Raw genomic sequence first — 27,273 nt, forward strand, 5'->3', positions numbered from 1 at the left:
GATTATTTTCTCTGAGAATGGATTAAAATGAAGCTGCTTTGAAGTCAACTGACCCTCTAAAACTATTCTTTACTGATTTCAAATGACTTGCCAATTCACGTCTCTACCTTTGGGGGTTAGAGGAATGACTGTGAAAGTGCAGCTCTCCTTTCTTATGGAAAAAGCAAACATATTCTCTGACCCAAAGTCCAGAGCCTAACCTTTGATGTGGGGCTTGGAAGGTAAGACAAAGGAAGTGGGCTCTTGGGACCAGCAAAACCCCGAGTTCCTCCTGTCTCTTCCTCTACTCCTGTTGCTTAAGGTTTGATTCCTATTAAAATATAAATATCTATATCCATGATAGAAGATTGGTTAAATAAATGACAGTATACCCATACAGTGGACTACCCTGCAGCAATTAAACAAAAATGTTATTGATCTACATTTAGCAAAATGGGAAGGGTTCATATAGAATGATTCCTTTAAAAAATATCTGTGTGTATGTGTGTGCGTGTGCGCGTAGATAGACAGACAGTAAGATGATTTATAGATGAATAGGTAGATACATGATAGGTAGATAGGTAACTATCTACCAATGTGTAAACAGCAGTTATTTCTGTGTGATGACTAATACTATGAATGAATTTAGTTGTATTCCTTATAATTTTTTAATCCCAAACAAATAGTACACAAAAAGATTACTAAGAAGAAGAAGATACTACATCAAGGGTCAGAGAAAATATCAAAGGTTGTAGGAGGAAATAATTATTTAAGTCAGTGTTTTAACTATTTGAGGCTCACAGACACCTCTGAAAAGTTGATGAAATCTAGGGAAGCCTCTCTTCAGATCAAAGCCCATCAGCAAATACACACAAACTTTGCATGTGATTTTATGGAATTCACTGCCCCGGGTTAAGCCCCCAATTTACAACCATGAACTGTCAACCCCATTTGGCATGTGTGTTGAAAATGGAAAAAAAAAGGGAAAGAATGTGGAGTATTCAGAAGAGGAGAAAGGTAATTAGGATAGTAAAGACAAAGTTGGCCCAGGTCATCGTTTTTAACATTTGGCTTTTTATTTTTTTTTAAATAAAGGACTGTGAAATACCTCTGGCCTGATATTGGATCTCTACAACCAAAAACAAACAAACAAACAAAAAAAAACACTAGGTTGTGAGAAACTAAAAACCAAAGCATTGTGTCTTATTACAACCTACTTATTAAGGCAGTTTGAACAATTGAATTAGATCACCGAAGGCTTTAAAATGACTTTCCTAATTGCCAATTCATTCACGTGGTATAAAAACAACCCAAATCTCCTAAAGCCAGGATAATTACATAATGTGACATTTTTAGAAGGGGAACTAAACAATAACTCCTCTAACTGAAACCCCGGTGGGGGATCTGAGAAGTACAATGGAGCTGCCTACCCTGGAAGCTGCCCAGCCTCAGTACCATGAACCAGAGGAAAGTGCCAGGAAGTTGCCTCTGCCCCAAGCTGCAAGAAACAAGTGCAGAGATAAGGTCTTGGGAGGCTTCCAGATAAGGCTCCCAGAATCCCAGAGGCTGGAACGTGGTATTTCACAAACCCGCATACCTGAGATTTATGCACATTTCTGTAAGCATAGTTCCAAAAATTTAACCAAAAAGTAAAAATAAAAAGCCTATGAAGAATCAATTAGACAAATCCAGATTGGGGGGCATTCTACAAGATAATTATCCTGGTCTCTTCCAAAAAGGAAAAAGGTCAATGTCACAAAACATACACACCCCCAAAGCAGGGACTCTTCTAAATTTAAAAAGAAAACAGAAGCATAACAACAAAGTTATGAACCTTGATGGGAGCCTGTATTTCTTTTTAAGCTGAAAAGACATGTTAGGGACCATTGGGAGAATCTGAACCTGGATCATGGATTGTTTATCAGCTGATATTGGGAAATTACTGTTAATTTTCTAAGCTGTGCTAATGGTATTTCAGTTATGTAGGAACACATCCTTATTCGTGCTGTCTGCACTTGTTCTCAGTTGTTTCAATAAAAACAGAATTGTGTTCATATTGGCATGTGGCAATAGGTTAACAGTCAGTCTTCAGTGTACTACTCTCCCAACTTTCCTATAAATTTGAATATTTTCAAAACGAAGGGTTGGGGAAACACAGAGCAAGGTCTTTTTTTTTTTTTTTTTTTTTTTAAGTGTTGCTTAGTCTAGGCCTGTTCTCACAAGATCACATCACCCGGGTCTACATCCACAGTGACAGCACCCAGCTAAGTAATTTCCCATAACATCTCCTCATAGAAACTTGGAGGAAGCAAGGGACCGACTTCAAGGGGACCCCAGAGCAAGGTGATCTGCCTGCTTCTGTCCGGATCACAGTTTTAGATGGAAGAATATTAAAAAAGCACCTCTGTGTTATCCACTTACTACACAATCCAGTGAACACAAAGTTAGTATAATATCACATAATTTTTTACATTTTATATAAACCCAAAGAAACCACCAAAATTTAAAGTGAAGATCTAATTTTGTTTAAAATTCCGTTGATTCGCTAAGTACAAATACTAACTTCTTACATATTGCATAAAAATATGCAATCTGGCCCAAGACTATTATTCTATACTAGTTTTTTATTTGGAAATAAGTCCAAAAGCAAGAGCACATTATCTGATTTTAGAAATCCCAAGGAAAGCCATCTCTACCACAAAGATATAGGTGTAGAAGAGAAGAGTTAAGGAAAATGTAAGAAAATGTGTTTAACCCCTTGAAGACAAAATGACCTAAGGAAAACTTTGGGGGCTGCGTGCTTGTTTTAGTTTTAAATTTTTTTCAAAACTAGTTGAACAATTCAGGTACTTGCTCATCAAATAAATAACTCCTAATCAGCCTCTTAACTGGAAGCCACCTTGAAATAGTAAAGGGGGGACTCTGGTCTGGCCGGGCCTAGGCTGGCTTTCACTCTCTCCTTTTAGGGGAGATTTGCAGGAGCCACACCCCAAAGAGGAAGGGGAGCCTGGTGAAGCTACAGAAGACGGTGAAGGTAGTGGTCAAAGGGAGGGGAAGCTGGAAGGTTCTTGCATCTGAATCAGGGAGGAGTTTGGGGGGAGAGAGTGAATGAAAACCAAGGTTTCCTTCTGGACAGAGAAGCCCAGTACATCAACCTCTAAAAGAAGAGCGCTGGGATTCAGGACACAAACTCTCTCTCTCTTACACTCTCTAGGGTGTAAGACTGTGCATTGGTTAGAGTGTTCCTTGGTGTTAGGTTTCCAGGGCAACCGGGCTCACTGATGGGATCCAGGCAGGAGGAAGTGCTCCTCATCACTCTCCGGCAGCTGTGTGGGACGCTCTACAAGGTAAGCACCAAAGACTCATTTCCCGAGGAGCCTGGCCTTGGATTCTAGGCTGTCTTGGCTCAGCTCTAAGGCATTCTGCAAGACTTCCTTCCTTTCAGTTTAACCAGCAAGTTCTAACTCCCCGCATCACTTATTGAGTGACTGCAGTCAAGGGGCTGTACTGGGTATTTTCACTCACTATCTTATTTAATACTCACCATAACCCGATAAGGAAACCTCCCCTAAAGGGAGGTTAAGTCACTTGTCCACAGCCATTCTGTCAGTCCAAGGTGGAGCCTGGATTTCCATCTGGGTCCTTTGGACCCCCAAGTGCCCTAGAATGTGGTCCCAGGCCCTCAGAGGAATACACAACATGCTCACAGCCCTCAACCATCTTACCATGGATGTGGAGAGCCCAAAAGGGTTAGACTTGCTCTGTGTTTAATTCAGTTCAAAGCATGGAAATGACCAGGAGACAGGTGTCAGTTCACAATGAGGAAAAACCATCCAAAAAGATACAACTTCTCAGAAGAGGAAAGGACAGCTGTGGGGGGCAGGGAGCTCCCTCCTACCCAAGGGACCAAGCCTTCACTGAGGAGAACGTCACACTGACTCCCTGTTCTTCCAACACCAAGATTCTCTGGTCCTGGGTGCTCTCACACTTCCACAAATCCTCTCTCCAAACAGAGGACAAATAAAACAAAGACCATGTTAAGTATCAAAACATGAAACTGTATGAAAATTGTAAAAATATTTCAAAATTTTTTTGCAAGTCCACCTTAATGAAATCATATTAAAATTATATAAATAGAGATATCAAGAACTAGTTTGAGGAATCTAAAATATGACACAGATGAACTTATCTATGAAGCAGAAACAGACTCACAAACAGAACAGACTTGTGGTTGCCAAGGGGAAGGGGGATAGGGGAGGGATGGAGTGGGAGTTTGGGATCAGCAGATGCAAACCATTATATATAGAATGGATAAACAACAAGGTCTTATTGTATAGCACACAGAACTATTATATATTCAATATCCTGTGATAAATCATAATGGAAAAGAATATGAAAAAGAAAATAATAGTTTGCATTTGAGCACCTGCAAATTGCATAAAAATACGCAATCTGGCCCAAGACTATTATTCTATACTAGTTTTTTATTTGGAAATAAGTCCAAAAGCAAGAGCACATTATCTGATTTTAGAAATCCCAAGGAAAACCATCTCTACCACAAAGATATAGGTATAGAAGAAGAGTTAAGGAAAATGTAAGAAAATGTGTTTAACCCCTTGAAGACAAAATGACCTAAGGAAAACTCCTGAGGAAGGACATTTTAAATAATATGCCTAAAAGAAAAGCAAAACATAACTCTGAAAATCATCCCACAACACAGAAACACATTAAGAAGACCAACAAACACTGTAAACATCTCTTTACCTAGAGAATACTTAATGTTATATTTCAAACATGTTTATTTACATCAATTAAAAATATATCTTAAGCACCCATAAGCTTCTGCCTTGGAGGAGTTTAACATCCAATTGGGAGAGTAAAGGTGATAAGAGAGCCAACTTATAATTGAATATTTTCATTTTATCTTCACGTATTAGGCTGAAAAAATAAGTCTTCCAGCTGAGTAACATAAATACATACATAAAAATATGGTTTATAGCCTAAAGTCAATTAGGAGAGAGGGGCTGATTCAGGAACAGACTGGAGCATCTCTGGTCCCTTTGGAAGCCAGGATGGAGATGCAGGTGTTCCCTGCCACCTGCCTGCCTCCAACAGTATCATCCAAAACTGGCAATGCTGAGAGATGTGTTGTATTGGCCTGCCATTTTATTTTATTTTATCTTATTTTATATTTACTGGCTGCACAGCACACCATGCGGGATCTTAGTTCCCCAACCAGGGTTTGAACCTGTGCCCCCTGCAGTGGAAATGTGAGGTCTTAACCACTGGACCGCCAGGGAAGTCCCTTATTTTATTTTTTTAGAATTTATTTTATTGAAGTGTAGTTGATTTACAAAGTCGTGTTAACTTCTGCTGTACAGCACACTGACTCAGTTATACACACATATGCATTCTTTTTCATATTATTTTCCATTTTGGTTTATCACAGGATATTGAATATAGTTCCCTGTGCTCTACAGTAGGACCTTGTTGTTTATTCATTCCATATATAATAGTATGAATCTGCTAATCCCAAACTCCCAATCCTTGGCAACCACAAGTCTGTTCTCTATGTCTGTGAGTCTCTTTCATAAATAAGTTCATTTGTGTCATATCTTGGATTCCACATATAAGTGATATCATATGGTATTGTCTTTCTCTTTCTGACTTCCTTCACTTAGTATGATAATCTCTAGTTGCATCCACGTTGCTGCAAATGGCATTACCTCATTCCTTTTTATGACTAATATTCCATTGTATATGTGTTCCACAGCTTCTTTATCCATTCATCTGTCCACGGACATTTAGGTTGTTTCCATGTCTTTGGCCTGCCCACTTTTAAAAATTAACTATTGGCAAAATTTAAAAATTGGGAATTTTACATGAAAATACAGATCCTAGAGGTAGTTTCCCCTTTTTAGAAGGAATGCATGCTTTCCAGGCTGATACAGAGCTTACCAGCTTCTTTATCCATTTATGACACCTGCCCCTGCCATAAATTAAGGCAGGGGTGACATTGCTGCACTCAGAGATTACAAAATGACGGGGGTGGGGGTGGAATGTAGGTATAATGGTAATCAATAAAAAGGGGCCGGCAGTTTACAAATAAAGGAGAAGAGAACTGAAGAGGAGGCTACAAAACAAAACCAAAAGAAGGCGGCTACCAAAGATCTCAGTTAAATTAGTGTCAAACAGAAATGGGTGATGCCATTCCTACTGACGCCCCTGTGCTGATCTCATTCTGCTCCATCCCCAGTAACCCTGGAAACAGGACCCACTGTATGACTCTGGAAGTGCTGGCCCATGAGCTCCGTGAATCTAGCTGGACCACCCCGCCCCCAACTACTGCTGAGCCCTCTGGTTTTGTTCCTGCCCCTCCCCATGCACAAGCCTGCTCCCCACATGTTCCTCCCACCCTGATCTAGGTCAGGGGGAGGCTTGGATGCCAAGCTCTTCAGACAGCCAGGACACGGCTCTGACTTCCACTGGTAAGAAGACGTGGGCTATGATCACGCTCGGAACCCTAAGGTATTAGCACAGGATGTTTGCAGAGACCAAACCTCAACTACCATCCACACTGTTAGCCATAAAGTTAAAGATATGTGCATGACGTGCCAAGTATTGAATGTCAGGGAAAAGCTTTACAACCTTGGGAAACTGCCTGGCCTTTCTGGGCTTTGCTTTGCTCATCCAAGAAATAGGAGATGCAACAGTACATAAGACACAGGGCTGTGGGGGTGGCAGAATAAGCAATACTTGAAAAGTGCCCAACACATAGAGACCATTCAGCAAACCTGAGCATCACGTGATGTTACCTATTCACATCCTTACCCTATCATACCTTATTCCACAATGGGTAGTATTAAGGTAACTAATAAGAAGATGGTGGGGAGTGGGGAGAAGGCTGTGTGATCCAGGAGCAGAGCACTAAGTCCTGTTAAGCCTATACGACTGTCACTCCAGGAAACTGGAAACAACAAACAGACACGGAGACTGGAAGTGACTCAAACTAGGTCACATTAACAGCCGCTCTCAGGAGGCAGACCCATGTCGTCCCCACATCTGTCCTTCCCAACCTTGGTTACTGAGCCTTCAGCCCTTTGGGATGCCCTTGTATCTTTCCAATGCATTCCTCTTTTTTTTCTTTTTTTTTAGGCCACGCCACACAACTTTTGGGATCTTAGTTCCCCGACCAGGGATTGAACCCGGGCCCTCAGCAATGAAAGCGTGGAGTCCTAACCACTGGGCAGCCAGGGAACTCCCTTTTTTTTTTTCTTTTAAATTCAATTTTTTTTCTTTTAAATTCATTGTCTCCATTGTTGGAGACAACAACAAAAACTTAGACAAACACGATCTATAAAAAAAGCAATTCTATTCAATTCTTCCCTGTTGAAACATAAGCAAGGCTATGTCTTTACACCTTCATGTTCATTACATGTCTTCATTAATGAGACTCCGGATAACAGCTTATACAAAGCCATTCTCTCACTTCAGTTACTACTGCAATGAAGTGGAAGAATTACTTTTTCATGAAAAAAAAAGCTTTTATTATTGAACCGAAGCCAAGTCCATGAAACTTTAAGTACCTGGCTTCCACCACCTGAGGAAGACAGGGCTGGCTCCATGGCTCCATGTGCTTTCAGTGAAAATAACCCTGTGCCATGAGCTACACCTAAGTGGGACCAGGAGCAGGGCCTGACACAAGGAGAGCCACTGCCGCAGAGCTGGCTGAATGGGAAACTCTGCCCAACCAGGATGCTTCAACCTGGAGGGTGGCAACCCAGTCCAATCACAGTGCTACATGCATTCCAAATGCCCTTCACTGATATTTGAGTTTTCCCAAAGATCCCAACCCCAGAACACTTCATATCCAGGCAGAACAACCATGTAGTCCAAAGACCCTACATCTACAATAAGGGCTGCCCAGGTGTCCTCTGGTCTTTGTAACAGATCTCTCTTTCTGAAGGTAATCTGAAAATCTTCCTCACTTTTAGGGAACTCTAGGTGTCCAGGCAGGAAGCAGAAACAGCCTGCATGCATACCTGGCTTTTATTTTCCACAAACCTAAACCTGTTGAGGCTAAGGTTATAGAAAAAGGCAGATAGCAGCGCTATTCACAATAGCCAAGACATGGAAACAACCTAAATACCCATCGACATAAGAACGGATAAAGAAGATGTGGTATATATACACAATGGAATATTACTCAGTTATAAAAAAAAATGAAATAATGACATTTGCAGCAACATGGATAGAACTAGGGATTATTATACTAAGTGAAGTAAGTCAGAAAGAGAAAGACAAATACCACATGATATCACTTATATGTGGAATCTAAAATATGACACAAATGAACTTACCTATGAAACAGAAACAGACTCACAGACATAGAGAACAGACTTGTGGTTGCCAAGGGGGAGGGGGTGGGAGAGGAGTTTGGGGTTAGTAGATGCAAACTATTACATACAGAAAAGATAAACAACAGGGTCCTAATGTATAGCACAGGGAACTATATTCAGTATCCTGTCATAAACCATAATGGAAAAGAATATGAAAAAGAATATACATATGTATAACTGAGTTATTTTGCTGTACACCAGAAATTAACACAACATTGTAAATCAACTATATTTCAATTAAAAAAATAATGCCTAAGGCAAAAAAAAAAAAAGTTCTCCTTAGTAATAAAGTTCTTACTTCCAAAAAAAGAAAAAGGCAGAGTGCTCTGGAGCAGAAGATTTTCCCAGCCTAAAAACTGTGCCCTTAGGCTAGAGGGAGCATCTGTGGATCCTGGAGACGGGAGCTTCCTGAATCCCAGAAGATGCCCCAGAAACAGGTGGTGCCTGGTGTGTCCAGGGGACAGACTACTGGTCAACCTTCCAAAAGAATGCTGTCCTGAGAGTGACCTGGAGTGGCCTCCTGGGCCTGGGGAGCAGCTACGGGTGGCGGGGGCGGGGGGGCACCCTAACCTGGAGACACACATGTTCCCTCCTATCCGCTGCCACTCTGGCATCTTTCTAAGACCCCAGAACCTTAACACAACACCAAGGTGGAGGTGGAAGAAGTGAGGACCACCAGGTGCGGCTAGAGGGGAGACTGAGAGTCAGAAACTAAGCTGAGATGAGAAAAAAAGGGGTCTATCTTGTAGACTAAGCTTCAAACTCACTCTGTGGACACTGCCTGTTTCCTGACGTCAGAACCCCAGTCTCAGGAGTGGACCCCACAACTGTCTGCCAAATGGAGCCACTGGCTCAGCAGCCTGGCCTCAGCAGCAGGTCCCAAGGGAGGAGAGACTCAGGAGGAAGCCCTGCCAAGGAGGGCTAGAAATACCTTGAGGGTCTGTCTGTCTCTCTCTCTCTCTCACACACACACACAGCCCACCAACAAAATCACCTCCTGCTCGATCTCCTCCTTTCCAGCACCAGTTTTCATTTTAAGGCTGTTTGAATGACTCTAGAACCAGAGAAGAAGGGAACTTACCTGCTTGCTGTTGCCACCTTATTCCAAAACGATGTTAAGGTAACTAATAAGGAGACAGTGGGAAGAGGGGAGAAAGTGGTTGAGACCCACGAGTTCTCCAGCCAGTACCCCAGAACCAGACATGGGGAAAGCATGGGGTGCTTAAGAAGATCCAGTAAAAGTGGCCGCAGGTGAGGCTGGGGAAGCAGGTGGCAGATGAGGGCCTTATGTCCAGCCAATGACGACACCTGAGCTAAACCACTGTTCTAGGGGATGGAGAGGAGAGGATGGTTTGAGAAGTATTTAGAACTGAAAGTGAGAGGATGGAAAAAGATATTCAATGCAAATGGAAATCAAAAGAAAGCTGGAGTAGCAATTCTCATATCAGACAAAACAGACTTTAAAATAAAGAATGTTACAAGAGACAAAGAAGGACACTACATAATGATCAAGGGATCAATCCAAGAGGAAGATATAACAATTCTAAATATTTATGCACCCAACATAGGAGCACCTCAATACATAAGGCAAATGCTAACAGCCATAAAAGGGGAAATCAACAGTAACACAATCATAGTAGGGGACTTTAACACCCCACTTTCACCAATGGACAGATCATCCAAAATGAAAATAAATAAGGAAACACAAGCTTTAAATGATACATTAAACAAGATGGACTTAATTGATATTTATAGGACGTTCCATCCAAAAACAACAGAATACACTTTCTTCTCAAGTGCTCATGGAACATTCTCCAGGACAGATCATATGTTGGGTCACAAATCAAGCCTTGGTAAATTTAACAAAACTGAAATCATATCAAGTACCTTTTCTGACCACAACACTATGAGACTAGATACCAATTACAGGAAAAGATCTGTAAAACACAGAAACACATGGAGGCTAAACAGTACAATACTTAAGAACCGAGAGATCACTGAAGAAATCAAAGAGGAAATCAAAAAATACCTAGAAACAAATGACAATGAAAACACGATGATCTAAAACCTATGGGATGCAGCAAAAGCAGTTCTAAGAGGGAAGTTTATAGCAATACAATCCTACCTCAAGAAACAAGAAACATCTCAAATAAACAACCTAACCTTACACCTAAAGCAATTAGAGAAAGAAGAACAAAAAAACCCCAAAGTTAGCAGAAGGAAAGAAATCATAAAGATCAGATCAGAAATAAATGAAAAAGAAATGAAGGAAACAATAGCAAAGATCAATAAAACTAAAAGCTGGTTTTTTGAGAAGATAAACAAAATTGATAAACCATTAGCCAGACTCATCAAGAAAAAAAGGGAGAAGACTCAAATCAATAGAATTAGGAATGATAAAGGAGAAGTAACAACTGACACTGCAGAAATACAAAAGATCATGAGAGATTACTACAAGCAACTCTATGCCAACACAATGGACAACCTGGAAGAAATGGACAAATTCTTAGAAAAGCAAAAACTTCCAACATTGAATCAGGAAGAAGTAGAAAATATAAACAGACCAATCACAAGCACTGAAATTGAAACTGTGATTAAAAATTTTCCAACAAATAAAAGCTCAGGACCAGATGGCTTCACAGGCGAATTCTAACAAACATTTAGAGAAGAGCTAACACCTATCCTTCTCAAACTCTTCCAAAATATAGCGGAGGGAGGAACATTCCCAAACTCATTCTATGAGGCCACCGTCACCCTGATACCAAAATCAGACAAAGATGTCACAAAGAAAGAAAACTACAGGCCAATATCACTGATGAACATAGATGCAAAAATCCTCAACAAAATACTAGCAAACGGAATCCAACAGCACATTAAAAGGATCATACACCATGAACAAGTGTGGTTTATCCCAGGAATGCAAGGATTCTTCAATATACGCAAATCAATCAATGTGATACACCATATTAACAAACTGAAGGATTAAAACCATATGATCATCTCAAAAGATGCAGAAAAAGCTTTCAACAAAATTCAACACCAATTTATGATAAAAACCCTGCAGAAAGTAGGCATAGAGAGAACGCACCTGAACATAATAAAGGCCATATATGACAAAACCACAGCCAACATCATTCTCAATGGTGAAAAACTGAAACCATTTCCACTAAGATCAGGAACAAGACAAGGTTGCCCACTCTCACCACCATTAGTCAACATAGTTTTGCAAGTTTTAGCCACAGCAATCAGAGCAGAAAAAGAAATAAAAGGAATCCAAATCAGATAAGAAAAAGTAAAGCTGTCACTGTGTGCAGATGACATAATACTATACACAGAGAATCCAAAGATGCTACCAGAAAACTACTTGAGCTAATCAATGAATTTGGTAAAGTAGCAGGATACAAAATTAATGCACAGAAATCTCTTGTATTCCTATACACTAATGATGAAAAATCTGAAAGAGAAATTAAGGAAACTCCCATTTACCATTGCAACAAAAAGAATAAAATACCTAGGAATAAACCTACTTAAGGAGACAAAAGACCTGTATGCAGAAAACCATAAGACACTGATTCAAGAAATGAAAGATGATACAAACAGATGGAGAGATATATCATGTCCTTGGATTGGAAGAATCAACATTGTGAAAATGACTCTGCTACTCCAAACAATCTACAGATTCAATGCAATCCCTATCAAACTACCACTGGCATTTTTCACAGAACTAGAACAAAAAATTTCACAATTTGTATGGAAACACAAAAGACCCCAAAGAGCCAAAGCAATCTTGAGAAAGAATAACGAAGCTGGAGGAATCAGGCTCCCTGACTTCAGACTACACCACAAAGCTACAGTAATCAAGACAGTATGGTACTGGCACAAAAACAGAAATATAGATCAATGGAACAGGATAGAAAGCCCAGAGATAATCCCACGCACATATGGTCACCTTTTTTTTGATAAAGGAGGCAAGACTATACAATGGAGAAAAGACAGGCTCTTCAATAAGTGGTGCTGGGAAAGCTGAACAGCTACATGTAAAAGAATGAAACTAGAACACTCCCTAACACCATACACAAAAATAAACTCAAAATGGATTAAAGCCCTTAATGTTAAGGCCAGACACTATAAAACTCTTAGAGGAAAACATAGGCAGAACACTCTATGACATATATCACTGCAAGACCCTTTTTGACCCACCTCCTAGAGAAATGGAAATAAAAACAAAAATAAACAAATGGGACCTAATGAAACTTCAAAGCTTTTGCACAGCAAAGGAAATCATAAACAAGTCGAAAAGACAACCCTCAGAATAGGAGAAAATATTTGCAAATGAAGCAACTGACAAAGGATTAATCTCCAAAATTTACAAGCAGCTCATGCAGCTCAATATCAAAACAACAAACAACCAATCCAAAAATGCACAGAAGACCTAAATAGACATTTCTCCAAAGAAGATTTACAGATTGCCAACAAACACATGAAAGAATGCTCAACGTCACTAATCATTAGAGAAATGCATATCAGAACTACAATGAGGTATCACCTCACACCAGGCAGAATGGCCATCATCAAAAAGTCTACAAACAATAAATGCTGTAGAGGGTGTGGACAAAAGGGAACCCTCTTGCACTGTTGGTGGGAGTATAAATTGATACAGCCACTATGGAGAACAGTATGGAGGTTCCTTAAAAAAATAAAAATAGAACTACCATACCACTCAGCAATCCCACTACTAGGCATATGCCCTGAGAAAACCATAATTCAAAAAGAGTCATGTACCAAAATGTTCACTGCAGCTCTATTTACAATAACCAGGACATGGAAGCAACCCAAGTGTCCACTGACAGATGAATGGATAAAGAAGATGTGGCACATATATACAATGGAATATTACTCAGCTATAAAAAGAAATGAATTTGAACTATTTGTAGTGAGGTGGATGGACCTAGAGTCTGTCATTCAGAGTGAAGTCACAAAGAGAAAGACAAATACCGTATGCTAACATATATATGGAATCTTTAAAAAAAAATGTTTATGAAGAACCTAGGGGCAGGACACGAATAAAGACACAGATGTAGAGAATGGACTTGAGGACACGGGGAGGGAGAAGGGTAAGCTGGGACAAAGTGAGAGAGTGGCGTGGACATATATACACTACCAAATGTAAAATAGATAGCTAGTGGGAAGCAGCTGCATAGCACAGGGAGATCAGCTTTGTGCTTTGTGATCACCTAGAGGGTGTAGGTGGATAGGGAGGGTTGGAGGGAGACGCAAGAGGGAGGAGATATGGGGATATGTGTATATGTATAGCTGATTCACTTTGTTGTAAAGCAGCAACTAACACAGCATTGTAAAGCAATTATACTCCAATAAAGATGTTAAAAAACAAAAAGTATTTAGAGGCGGGGAAAAAGGGAAGGAGAGAGTAGGCTGGGCTGCTGCTGATGGGGAAGAGGTTAAGGCAGTCACCTGGAAGAAGCAGGAAGGTCAGGAGTCAGGCCTCAGTGTCACCAGTGGGGAGCCAGAGGCGGGCCGAGGAGAAATGAGAGGGTCCCACAGGCGTGTCATACAAGGAGGCACGAGATGGCCAACTCTCCAATGAACCACCAAGTGCATGCTGACCCAGACTGGCTTGAGCAGAAGGCTGGTTGGTCACCACCCTCCAACTCACCTGCATTTCCCTCCCACTCAGGCCCTGCCCCCCGCCCCCCCCCCCCGGGCCTTAGGGATGCTGCAAGGCTTTGCTGAGATGGCATCACGTGCACCAAAGCATCCTGCATTCATCCCCTCCTCCCGCACACGAAGAGCAGGTGTGTGCTGCCCTCGGGCTCACTGTCCCGTTTCACACGGAGATGGTACTGGAGAAGCTAATGGATGTGCCGTTCGCACATATTTCTTGTAACATTTTATGAATAATGATATTACACGACTTAAAAACACAAAAATAACAATATTGGAGGAGGGGTGGGGGAGGGATGAGTGGGAGTTTGGGGTTGGTAGATGCAAACTAGTATATATAGGATGGATAAACAAGGTCCTACTGTATAGCACAGGGAACTATATTCAATATCCTGTGATAAACCATATGGAAAAGAATATGAAAAAGAATGTGTGTGTGTGTATATATATATATATATATATATATACATATGTAACTTAATCACTTTGCTGTACAGCAGAAATTAACACAACATTGTAAATCAATTAGACTTCAATAACATTTTAAAAATAGTAACAATACCCATAATTTTTCTGATATCTATTGTCTGTAACAAGAAAACAGGCAAACTCTTTCCCCTGCACTTATAAAGCAAATTCATTCCCTCTTTCACAGAGCCGACCACACGGTGCTCTTATCAAATCCTGTGTCCCTACACCATGAGTCATACTGTACACTTGGGATTTCTGTGAATTCCAACCCCACCTTCCTCCCCTTCCCAGCTGCACTTCTGACTCTGAAATATTGCTTGAGGGTTTTTCTCCCTTCTCCTCAACTGGTGCTTTCCCAGCCAGTCTGAGAGCTCCCTCCAATAATAACATAAGATCAAGAAGTTTTTTAAGTTGACATCTGTGTCCAGAAAACAATACGATGACTCCTATCAGAAACACATACACGCCATGGGAGAAATGAAGAGTTGTTCCCTGGTGGCCCCACTGCACTTCCTCCTAAACTGGTCCTGTGTCTGTATCCACAGCACAACAAGAACCAGCTGGAAGGTTAGCCGGTAAAGAATCCATGTAACTTGAAAAAAAATCTATTCAGTGAAAACCACTGTTTATTAATGTGATGGTTAATCTTCTGTGTCAACTTGGCTAGGCCACGGCACAGTTTTTGGCAAAACACCAGTCTAGATGTTGCTGTAAAGGTATTTTTTAAAGGTGATTTCAAGCAAAGCCCCTCCATAGTGTGGGTGGGCCTCATCCAAGCAGTTGAAGGCCTTAAGAGCAAAGACTAAGGTTTCTTGAAAAAGAAGGAATTTTCCTCAAGAATGCAACACAGAAACCCTACCTGAGTGGCCAGCCTGATGTTCTGCAGAATTCGGACTCAAGGCTGCAGTATCAACTCTTATCTGAATTTCTAGGCTGCCAACCTGTCCTACACATGTTGGATTTTCCAGCCCCACAATCAGGTGAGACAATTCTTCAAAATAAATCTGCGTGTGTGTGTGTGTGTGTGTGTGTGTCCCATGGGTTCTGTTTCTCTAGAGAACACTAACCTGATTCACACCTCATATAATTCACATTTCCCGGGAAGGAAGACCAGGTAGGACCCACACCAGGCTGAGGTAGAAGGTGTTTCCTCCAGCCCCATGCTCACCACCCAAACTACCATAAGAAAGTCACTTAGTCTCTCTTACTTGCCCATATTCTAAACGCGGTGAATCAAACCCACCTCCTTGGATGTTAGACAGCATTAAAATGAGATAATGTGTGTAGAGCATCTAATACAATGCCTGCCCTGCACATGATCCTCATTACATTTTTACAGCATTTCATCCTACAGTGAAATGATAAAATGAAAGCCAGGTAGAAAGTACTTAGAATAGCAATGATCATAGACAGTTATATAAAGTATATCATTTTGAGGACTTGAAGAATTTTTTCACCTCCCTTCACATCACCTGCATACCGAAGCCTAAAATTCCAGCAATAAAGATTCATTCTTTTTTTTTTTAATTGAAATGTAGTTGATTTACAATGTTGTGTTAGGTTCAGGTATACAGCAAAGTGATTCAGTTATACATACATACTCTTTTTCAGATTCTTTTCCCTTATAGATTTTTACAAGATACTGAGTATAGTTCTCCAATCTATTGTTGGTTATCTATTTTATATATAGTAGTGTGTATCTGCTAACCCCAAACTCCTAATTTATTCCTTCCCCCCTTCCCCTTTGATAACCATGTTTGTTTTCTCTGTCTGTAATTCTATTTCTGTTTTGTAAATAAATTCATTCGTATCATTTTTTTAGATTCCACAAATAAGTGATATCATGGGATATTTGTCTTTCTCTGTCTGGCTTACTTCACTTAGTATGATAATCTCTAGGTCCACCCATGTAGCTGCAAATGGCATTATTTCATTCTTTTTTATGGCTGGGTAATATTCCACTGTATATATACCACATCTTCTTTATCCATTCATCTGTCAATGGACATTTAGGCTGTTTCCATGTCTTGGCTATTGTGAATAGTGCTGCAATGAATATTGGGGTGCATGTATCTTTTCGAATTATAGTTTTCTCCAAATATATGCCCAGGAGTGGGATTGCATGATCATATGGTAACTCTAAAGACTGTTAAAATAAAGATTCATTCTTTTAGTTTAAAGTTTTTTATTTCTAATCCAGCTTCTCATAGACAGGAAACAGTAAGTGATATCAGTCATTTACCATTTAGTGTGAATAAGGTCATCAGAGTACATCCTGAAGGATATTTTGATAAAAGGAAGAGGGAACACAGAAGCTCTTAGATGTAAAGCAAGATAAACTCTGTCTGCCTCACCGTTTCCCCTAGAGCCAGTGCTGACTCACAGAGATTCAAGGAGCGGAAGGAGTCTCTGTCCTAACAGAACCACAGCCTGGTCCTAATTCAGATCGCAGCTTAAGAGAAACACTGCCTGAGGTACATGCTTTTAATTCAGATGTGACCATCCTCTCCTCTGCTTCCCTGGCTCAGAGTTCAGACTCTCGCTCCCACTCTGTTGAGCCATACAGACAGACGGACTCGTCTTCTGTCCTGCCTTCTGACTGTCCAGGGAGAACACAATCTCTCATGCGATCTGATGGAGTCAGAAGATCTGCTACCAAACCTGGTGCCACAGTGTCTGAAATCCTTCTATTAGGAACTCATTCTTCAGTGTTCCTCTCCTTGTGATAGGCTTGTAAACTGCACATACTTACAGGGGGGTTAATAAAACACATAAAGGCTCCCTAAGCTATTAGTACTGTAGGCAATTTCCCCCAAAAAAGAATGGTACGGATCACCTGAAAGCAATCAAAGCCACAGGGAAAAGGTAGAAGGGTGAAAAGAGTAAAACTGTTCACAATTTTGTAAATTCTCTGCCTTACCATTATGAAGTAGAAGGCCTACAGATCAGGGCTTCGAGTCCCAGTTCGGCCACTTAACTAGTTACGTGGCCTTGTAGGAAGTCTTAAGTCACACCTTCTGTGAACCCTGGATTCCTCATCTACAATTGGGAATAACACATACCTCTCAGAGCTGTTACAGAAAAGGAATATACCCAAGGTACTGAGGACCAAATCTAGTGCACAGGAGGACGCTCCAAATGACAGCTGTCATTTTAAAGAGCTACACCAAAACCATTGGATAGAGAGTCCTACAGTCACAGACAGCTGTGCAGCCTTAAGCAAACTTCTAAGCCACTGGGAGCTCTTCACTCCTATCTTAGTTAACAACTTAATTCAACGGGATTTACTGAAAAGATGAGAAGTGATAGATGTAAAGCGCATAGTAGGCAATGAAGAAATGAGAGCCATGCTGTTCTTACCCCAGGTCCCTCAACAGTATATTCCCCACACAGAAGCTAGACTGAGTCTTTAAAAGCACCAGTCAGAGTCACCAGGCCTGTCCTCAAACCCTCCAGCAATGTCCCACTGAGCTCAGGGTGAATCCCAAAGCCTGTGCCCTGGCCCACAAGGCCTCATAGTCTGTCTTTAGCTTTCTACTCAAATGTCATTTTTTTTCTTTTTTTTTTGCGGTACGCGGGCCTCTCACTGCTGTGGCCTCTCCCATTGCGGAGCACAGGCTCCTGACGCGCAGGCTCAGCGGCCATGGCTCACGGGCCCAGCCGCTCTGCGGCATGTGGGATCTTCCCAGACCGGGGCACGAACCCGTGTCCCCTGCATCGGCAGGCGGACTCTCAACCACTGCGCCACCAGGGAAGCCCTCAAATGTCAACTTTTTAAAGAAAGTTCTTTGCGATCAATCTGATACAATAACATTACCCGCCCCCCCCATCACTCCACACCCCTCAACCTTCAATTTCCCCACAGCACCTGTTACCTGACACATTGTACACATCCATGGTTATCTGTGTGCTGTCTGTCTCCCCCGCTGGAAAATGTGCTCCAGGAGTACAGGGACTTTGTTTTCTTCCTGGTTTGGTCACCAGTTCTTGGCCCAGTGACAAACCAATAGCAGGCGCTTAGTCAGTATTTGTGGAATGGAAAAATAAATAATAAGTGGAATTTGCAAAAGCATCTGTCCTGCCCAGCACACAGTACGTGCTCAGTAAATACTGATTTCCTTCACTAAATATCAGTCCCTTCTCCATGATTCCCACAATCATTGCCTGTCATAGCTGCCCTGAAGCTTGTCTTGGAAAAAGAGGTTCAAAGCATCACCTAGTGTCACAACCCACAGTAAACTTTCTAACCACACAGCAGAAGTGAAACCGCTCTTAGCAAGCTCACAGAGGAGGATCAGAGACCCGAGGTCAGACACAGCCCTGGGGGACGCAGGGCACTGGCCCCACGCCCGCCTCACCATTCACCTGCCACACAACTGTGGACCAGCCACTGACCTGCTCTGAGCTTTGGTTTCCTAATCTACAAAGAGAATCAACTTCCTAGGGTTGCGGTTGGGATTAAGTGAGCCCAGCTCCTGGCTCCCAGGAAGTGTTTGAGAAATGCCAGCTACTGTTATCATTAACTAGCACCAATAAAAATGCTGTCGACGTGAAAGGTCTGCGTGTCTTTGTAGCCTCTTTTCTTGGACGGTTTCACTTATTTATGGTTATCTCTGGAGCTAATGATGTCCCAAAACAGTTTTTAAGAGGATCTAAAAACGGGAAATAATGATAGTCCTTTGTTCATAAAAAGCAGCATTCTCACTTCAGAAGCCACTTTTCACTTCCCCAGGATCCTGAAACGTCTACATCTCAGACTTCCTGATTCGTAGGCTCTAATAACAAGATGAATTTGCCCGGAGTCATGGTGATTACATGTATTCTAGAAATAAACTTAAGGCATCTGTGTTGTCTGCTTAATACTCTCATAAATACCAAAGGTTACTGTAGACATTTTTTAATGTAAGATGTCTGGGTTTTCTCAATTAATTTCAAACGTGGAGTGGGGGGGTTAGTTTATTTTACAAAACATAAATATACATTTTTTAAAATTTATAAAGAATTTGAAATGTTTAGCTAAACTGGGCATATAAACCGAGAAACAATCCAACACACAAGAGAGTGAGTTCAAAGAGGGGTTCTGTTTCCAGTTGTGAGTCTGAAAGTCACAGAATATATGATGTCTGGCATCTCAGGTCACTTTTCTGGGCCTCATTTCCTCAAAGGGGCAACCCGGGCTGGATGATTTTTGAGGTCCCTAAATTGTCCACGAGTCCATCATCTCTAAAGTTTATTTGCTGCCCAAATTCCAGTCATTTTAATGTTTTGTCCTCAAACAGAGCCTAAGTATATACTTATCCTGAACCAAATTTTAAAGCTAATGAATCAGAGTTATCAGGTACTGAGTATCACACGTAAGAAAACGAAAAATACCCTCTCCTAATCCCATAAATCATCCTCCCCTCTGAAAACAAGTGCCTTTTGACTACAACATTTTTTTCACAAAGTTGTTCATTACCAGAAACAATTAATAAAAATTAATAAATAAAACAGCTTCACAACCACAATTACTATTTCATGATTTATCTACATTTTTTTGGTCATAAAAATATTACATCAATATTTTCTCCACTTGAGGTTTTTATGTTCAACTCTAAAATATAACAAACACTGTGCCGTTAGGAAGTCGATTTGGCCCCACTGAAATGACAAATCTGTACTGAGATTTGAGGCTTGAAAATAAGTTAAGTCACTAAAGTCCTTCTCAGTACCCTCTGTAAGCACGAATTCAGCTGTGGGAAATGAAGGTACTGTGTCATCTGCTTCAAGATGAGAGAAGCAGCAATTGCCTCAACATACTGCTCAGCTGGAAGGGAAATGAAGCTATACTGGAAATGAGAATTAAAAGTCATGCCCTGGCTCCTGGATGGGGGGCAGGGCATACTTGGACATATAAGGATGGCACAACCCAGCTATAGGGATGGAGGGTAGAACTTTGGGGACATGTAGCTCTGATCTAAGAGACCCATTTGGGGGAACCTCTCTAGTCACACAAAAATAAGACAAGGGTTTCTCAGATTTATTGCAGATATGACATCCTAACAAGCCTTCCCACTACAAAATACCTAAAAATTATGGATAAAATAACCATAATATTATGGTTATTTTAATGCATCAGTGGGGTGGCAGGAAAGTAAGGTCAATACTCAAAACCAGAGAGATGAAGCAAAAGCACAATCACAGAGATGATTCGCTAATTCCTGTGACCTAAAGCCTCTCTCTGATGGCCAAGCCCCTGGGCAGGGGCAGGAGACAAAAGCAAGGAAGTCTGGCTGGAACACTCGCAAATAAAGCCAGGGAAAGCACGCATTCGGAAAACAAAACAAAGCACCCTGAGATAGCCAGACAGTGGGCTGTCTCAAGTCTGAGACTGGACAGAGTAGGAAAGCACAGGCTGGTTCTCAGGTGTGTTTTGTGGCCAATTACACACCTCCGCAGGATGAAGGGCTTTGATGCTGGGAATTTATTTTTACATTTCTTGGGGTTAATAAAGCTTGGCAGAAATTAAATAAAATCCTCTCTGGAAAAATGTACCTTCAATCCAAGCCTCAAAAATGACCACAAAGCTGCAGCCAAGGAAAGCTCGTGATAAAAAGTTGCAAAACAAAGGTGGGGGTGGGCAAAGTGAGTGAGGGTATCCACAAGTACAAACTTCCCGTTACAAAAGAAATAAGCCTATTTAGGTCTTCCGCCCATTTTTTGATTGGGTTGTTTGTTTCTTTGATATTGAGCTCCATGGGCTGTTTGTATATTTTGGAGATTAATCCTTTGTCCACTGCTTCATTTGCAAATATTTTCTCCCATTCTGAGGGTTGTCTTTTCATCTTGTTTATGGTTTCCTTTGTTGTGCAAAAGCTTAAATAGACATCTCTTCAAAGAAGACACACTGATGGCCAAGAGGCACATGAAAAGATGCTCAACATCACTAATTATTAGAGAAATGCAAATCAAAACTACAATAAGGTATCAACTCACATCAGTCAGAATGGCCATCCTTAAAAAAAAAAATCTACAAACAGTAAATGCTGGAGAGGGTGTGGAGAAAAGGGAACACTCTTGCACTGTTGGTGGGAATGTAAATTGATACAGCCACTGTGGAGAACAGTATGGAGGTTCCTTAAAACACTAAAAGTAAAGTAGAACTACCACACAACCCAGCAATCCCACTACTGGGCATATACCCTGAGAAAACCATAATTCAAAAGGACACAGGTACCCCAATGTTCATTGCAGCACTATTTACAATAGCCAGGACATGGAAACAACCTAAATGTCCAATGACAGATGAATGGATAAAGATGGAATACTACTCAGCCATAAAAAGGAATGAAACTGGGTCATTTGTAGAGATATGGATGGACCTAGAGTCTGTCATACAAATATCGTATATTAACACATATATGTGGAATCTAGAAAAATGGTACAGATGAACCTATTTGCAGAGCAGGAATAGAGACGCAGATGTAGAGAACGGACATGTGAACATGTGAGGGGAGGGGAGGATGGGACTAATTGGGAGACTAGGATCAACATACGTATACTACCATGTGTAAAAGACAGCTAGTGGGAACCTGTTATAAAGCACAGGAAGCTCAGCTTGGTGCTCTGTGATGACCTAGATGGGTGGGATGATAGGGGTGGGAGGGAGGTCCAAGAGAGAGAGAATATATGTATGCATATAGCTGATTCACTTCATTGTAGAGCAGAAACTAACACAACATTGTAAAGCAATTATACTCCAATTAAAAAAAAAGAAGAAATAAGCCATGGGGGTGTCATGCAGAGCATGGGGACTATAGTTAATGATACTGTAGTGCAGATCTGCAAGTTGCTAAGAATACATCTTCAGAGAGAAAAAATTCTTTAACTGTGCATGGTGACAGATGTCAACTAGATCAATGTGGTGATTATTCTGCAATATACACACATATGAGTCATTATGTCATATACCTGAAACTAAGATATTGGATATCAATTATACCTCATTTTTTACAAAGTTGCAGAACAGATAAGGACACAACTTGTGGGACTACAGAAACAACAGACACAAGCATCTGTAGATTAATTACCAGATATTAAATATAAAATAAATGTATTTTATATTTTTAAAGAAAGAAAAGTGTATCAAAAGTAGGAGTTAAGAAAATGAGATTATCAAAAATAACCAAGCAATGAAAAGTATAATTGAAATTCAAACCCAGTGAACAGAAATAAAGAACTCCTACACACCAATAAGAGAAGCACAAACACCAAACGAGGAAAAGGACAAGTGAAATGGACAGACATATTGCAGGAGAGGAAACACATATGGCTAATGAACCTACTAAAAAATGGCATCATGGGGCTTCCCTGGTGGTGCAGTGGTTGAAGGTCTGCCTGCCGATGCAGGGGACATGGGTTCGTGCCCCTGTCCGGGAAGATCCCACATGCCGTGGAGCGGCTGGGCCCGTGAGCCATGGCCGCTGAGCCTGCGCGTCCGGAGCCTGTGCTCCGCAATGGGAGAGGCCACAACAGTGAGAGGCCCGTGTACCACAAAAAAAAAAAAAAAAAAGGCATCATTAGTGACCAGAATAAAGCAAATCAAACCCACGATGAGATAACATAGTGCCTGTATCCAACTGGCAAAAACTTTTGAAATATTACATAATGATGTGCTGAAAAGAACATGGCTCCTCCTGCTTGCCAATATGTGGCTGATGAAGTATTAAGTGGGGTAAGTGCTCTGAGAAACTTGGCATTATTTCCATGTTTCCTCTAGGATCCAGCAATTCCCTTAAGCACAAACCCAAGAAAAACTCTTGCACAGGGAGAGTTAAGAGGCATGTACAAGAAAACTCAAAGTAGTGCTCAAATGAGTAAAGGCCTGGAAACCAACACCCATTCACAAGACAGTGTGAACAAACTGTGGGACTTTCACACAAAAGTAGAAATGAAGACACTGTTCTCAGAGAGACAGCAGTGAACAGTCCTGAAGCAGGATCTTAGCTCCCTGCCCAGGAACTGAACCTGGGTAGCATGGGTGAAAACTAGGAATCCTAGCTGCTAGGCCACCAGGGGCTAAAGGTTAGAAGCAAAGTGGCCCTGGCTCCTACACCTGTTTGAAAGCAAGAATGTTTCAAGGAGGCAAAAACTGTAAAAAACAGGTACAAACTTTATTAATAGAGACACAGCACAACATGTGGGAGAGCACACAAACAGTTTACTTAAAACAGAAGCAAGGCAGAGATACACACCCAAAGAAGAGTGCAGGCATCCTCCTGAATAAGGAGTGCAATAAAGAGGTGGTTAAATCATTTATATGGGGCAGTTCTTCTGGTTCTTTGTTCTCCTCTGACCAATTATCTCACTTCTTTCCCACACCTGACCTGTCCTAGGGCCCTCTCAGCTATGTGTGCGCTTCTTTTTGCCAAGATGGATTCCAGCGCAGAGGCCTATGGGAAATTGACAACACATATTATGGGATGATGTCCCCTCCCTTTTTGACCCCCGAGGAGCCTTCTTGTGCATGTGCAGTTGGGGAGGTTTCCTTGACTTCAGTAGTGATAGATGTGGTCGTTTTATCTCTTTACTCCCCCTCAGAGCTCAGCTCCTGCCACTAGCTTTGTCCTTGGAGTGTCCAGGGAAAACAAAGCTCCAATTTATTCTGCTTGACGAACTCCAGCTGCTCAGCCCAAAGGCCCATCTACCTCCGACCTCAACTCCACAGTGATACACAACAGTATGGGTGGGTATCAGCAATGCAATATTCCTTGGATCCCGTGTCTTTCTCTTTCTTGTATTATTTTACCATTTGAGAGAACACATCATCCATTAATCTTGTGAGAAAGGGTTCACTTGACAGGAATTTGGTGAATTACAAGCCTGAATGAAGATGTTTATCCTCACACTTTATTGACAGCTTGGATATAACATTCTGGGTTGGAAATCATTTTCCCTCAGAATTTCAAGGGCAATTCTCCATCATCTTAAAGCTTCCAGTATTGTTCTTAAGTCCAAGGAAACTATTCTCTCATCCTTGGTGTCCTCTTCTAAATCAACTCTGCTGAGGAATAGTTTATACACAATAAGTGCACTGATTTCAAGTCATTCTTTGTATCTGATGTCCTCTTCCCTCCCCCTTCCTCCCTTACTGTGTCCTGCTTTATCCATCCTTCCTCATCCTCTGTCTTTTTCGCTAAGTTTCTTGGATCTTTTTATTACCCCTAGCATCCAGTAATTATATTAACGTGCCTTGGCATAGGTCTTTGTTTCATTCATTGTTTTAGGCGCTCAATAAGTCTTCTTTTTTTTAAATTGAAGTATAATTGATTTACAATATTGTGTTAGTTTCAGGTATACAGCATACGGATTCAGTTTTTTTGCAGATTATATTCCATTATAGGTTATTACAAGATATTGGGTATAATTCCCTGTGTTATACACTAAATCCTTGTTGCTTATCTATTTTACGTATAGTAGTTTGTAATTGTCCCTCCCCCTCCTCCCTTAGTCAGTAAATCTATTTAATCTAAAGATGCATATCCTACAGCTCTGGGAACTTTTGTTGTTGTTTTCTTTCTTTGATAATTTTCTCGTATTTTTCTCTTCTCTCTTCCTTTTTTTCAGATATGGGCTCTCCTGGGGCCATTCTATAATGTTCTTATCTCTTCTCTCCTATTGTCTGTTTTTCTACTTTCTGGAAGATTTCCTCAACTATCACCTGGGGAGGTGATACTATCATTTTTAATTTCCAGAAGTTCTTTTTTTTTTCTTTTTTGATGGCTCCTTATTATTTTTAATTCCATATTGTTTTTCCTTCATGGATGTGTCAGGAAAATGTGCCCAAGACTTGGAAATAAGCAAAAAAGCCTATTAGCTGTTCTTTCAATGGAGTGTGGAGCACTGTCCAATGAACACTCTGGGGATTATCTAATTCTGTAGGGATGGGCACCTTTTTTAATGATTTCTTTTGTTTTTTTTTATTGGCATACAGTTGATTTACAATGTGTTAGTTTCTGCTATACAGCAAAATGATTCAGTTATGTACACACACACACACACACACACACACACACACACATTTTTTTTTAAGTGGGTAAAGCATTTATTAGAAGCAGAGTACATATGAAAAGGACACATGAGTGGGCTCGGAGAGAGAGTTGTGCTTTGGGGTGGCTTAAATTGCTTATATGGGGGCAGTTTTCCAGGTTTCCTCTAGCCAATCATCTCGCTCATTGCTCATATCTGGTCTGACTCAGGGCCCTATCTGATGTGCACATGCATCTTTTAGCCAAGATGGATTCCAGCACAAGAGTCTCTGGGAGGTTGGCAGGACATATTATGGGTTGGTGCCCCCTCCCTTCCCTGACCCCTGAGGATCTTTTCTGCACATGTACACACACATTCTTTTCATATTCTTTTCCATTATGGTTTATCACAGGATACTGAATAGAGTTCCCTGTGCTACACAGTAAGAGCTTGTTGTTTATCCATCCTATATATAATAGTTTGCATCTGCTAATCCCAAACTCCCAATCTATCCCTCCCCCACCCCCTTCCCCCTTGGCAACCACAAGTCTGTTCTCTGTGTCTGTATGTTTCTGTTTCATAGATAGGTTCATTTGTGTCATATTTTAGATTCCACATATAAGTGATACCATATGGATTTGTCTTTCTCTGTCTGACTTACTTCACTTAGTATGATAATCTCTAGTTGCATCCATGTTGCCGCAAATGGCATTATTTCATTCTTATGGCTTAGTAGAATTCCACTGTATATATGTACCACATCTTCTTTATCCATTCATCTGCTGATGGACATTTAGGTTGCTTCCATGTCTTGGCTACTGTAAATAGTGCTGCTATGAACATAGGGGTGTATGTATCTTTTTGAATTATAGTTTTGTCCAGATAAATGTCCAGGAGTGGGACTGCTGGATCACATGGCAACTCTATTTTTAGTTTTTTGAGGAACCTCCATACTGTTCTCCATAGTGGCTGCACCAATTTACATTCCCACCAACAGTGTAGGAGGGTTCCTTTTTCTGGAATGGGCACCTCTGATTGACTTTCTGTTGACTAAACCAGTGGTTGTCCCACTTCGTCATGCATCAGTATCACCTGGAGGGCTTGCCAAAACACAGACTGCTGGACTCCACTCCCAGAATTTCTTAATGCGTAGATAAGAACAAAGAACAAGCTCCCAGGTGATTCTGAGGCTGCTGGACTAGGAACCACATTTTGAGAAGCACAAGACCAGGCTATTACATCCCTGTAAGCATAAAGGACTGAAGTAAAGCAAAGGATTCTTGTCCAAAGCAATGCAAATGAGTTTTGTCCAGTATCTATCTAATGGACTTAATTTCCACCCTATAAAAATGATAACTGCAATATTACACATTATCCCCCTATAGGATATCAACCTGTTTTGCATCTATTAGCAGATTCATTTCTGCACTCTTGACTGATTATATATGTCCCTCAGATTCTCCTTTGAATTGATCTTACTATCTGACTGGCTCCCCCACTAATTAATGAGTGGAATAAAATCTTTAATGCCTGCTCATTTTATATTTGCATAAAGGTCATGTTTTAATTTTATGAAAATTATACTTTAATAGATGCAATATCTTCTCTTACCCTTTTCAGGACATTACGAATGGTTAGGAATTTCCTTCAGCTCCCCATATCGTCACTCTTTCTTTTGAGTTCCTCTTTTTTTCCTCTTTTAATAAAGTTGGGATTTTTGTTGTTCTTCTCTCCT

General features: G+C 40.9%; 1 protein-coding gene across 8 annotated transcripts in view; it reads right to left on the minus strand.

Moving 5' to 3' along the window:
- The window catches only part of DST (dystonin), a 497,869-nt gene that overhangs the window by 404,440 nt on the left and 66,156 nt on the right, over nt 1-27,273 (minus strand). Inside the window, exon 1 of one of the 8 annotated variants that reach the window (XM_029242506.1) lies at nt 18,407-18,430. The exons of the other annotated variants lie outside the window; for them this stretch is intronic. Coding sequence (XP_029098339.1) covers nt 18,407-18,424 — 18 coding nt within the window. The 5' untranslated portion in view covers nt 18,425-18,430. Of the gene's footprint in view, nt 1-18,406; nt 18,431-27,273 lie in introns of those variants that run through there. 8 annotated transcript variants of the gene reach the window in all.

Source organism: Monodon monoceros, unplaced genomic scaffold (genome assembly GCF_005190385.1).
Source record: "Monodon monoceros isolate NGI ecotype Baffin Bay Population unplaced genomic scaffold, NGI_Narwhal_1 Super_Scaffold_3, whole genome shotgun sequence".
Lineage (NCBI taxonomy): Eukaryota > Metazoa > Chordata > Mammalia > Artiodactyla > Monodontidae > Monodon > Monodon monoceros.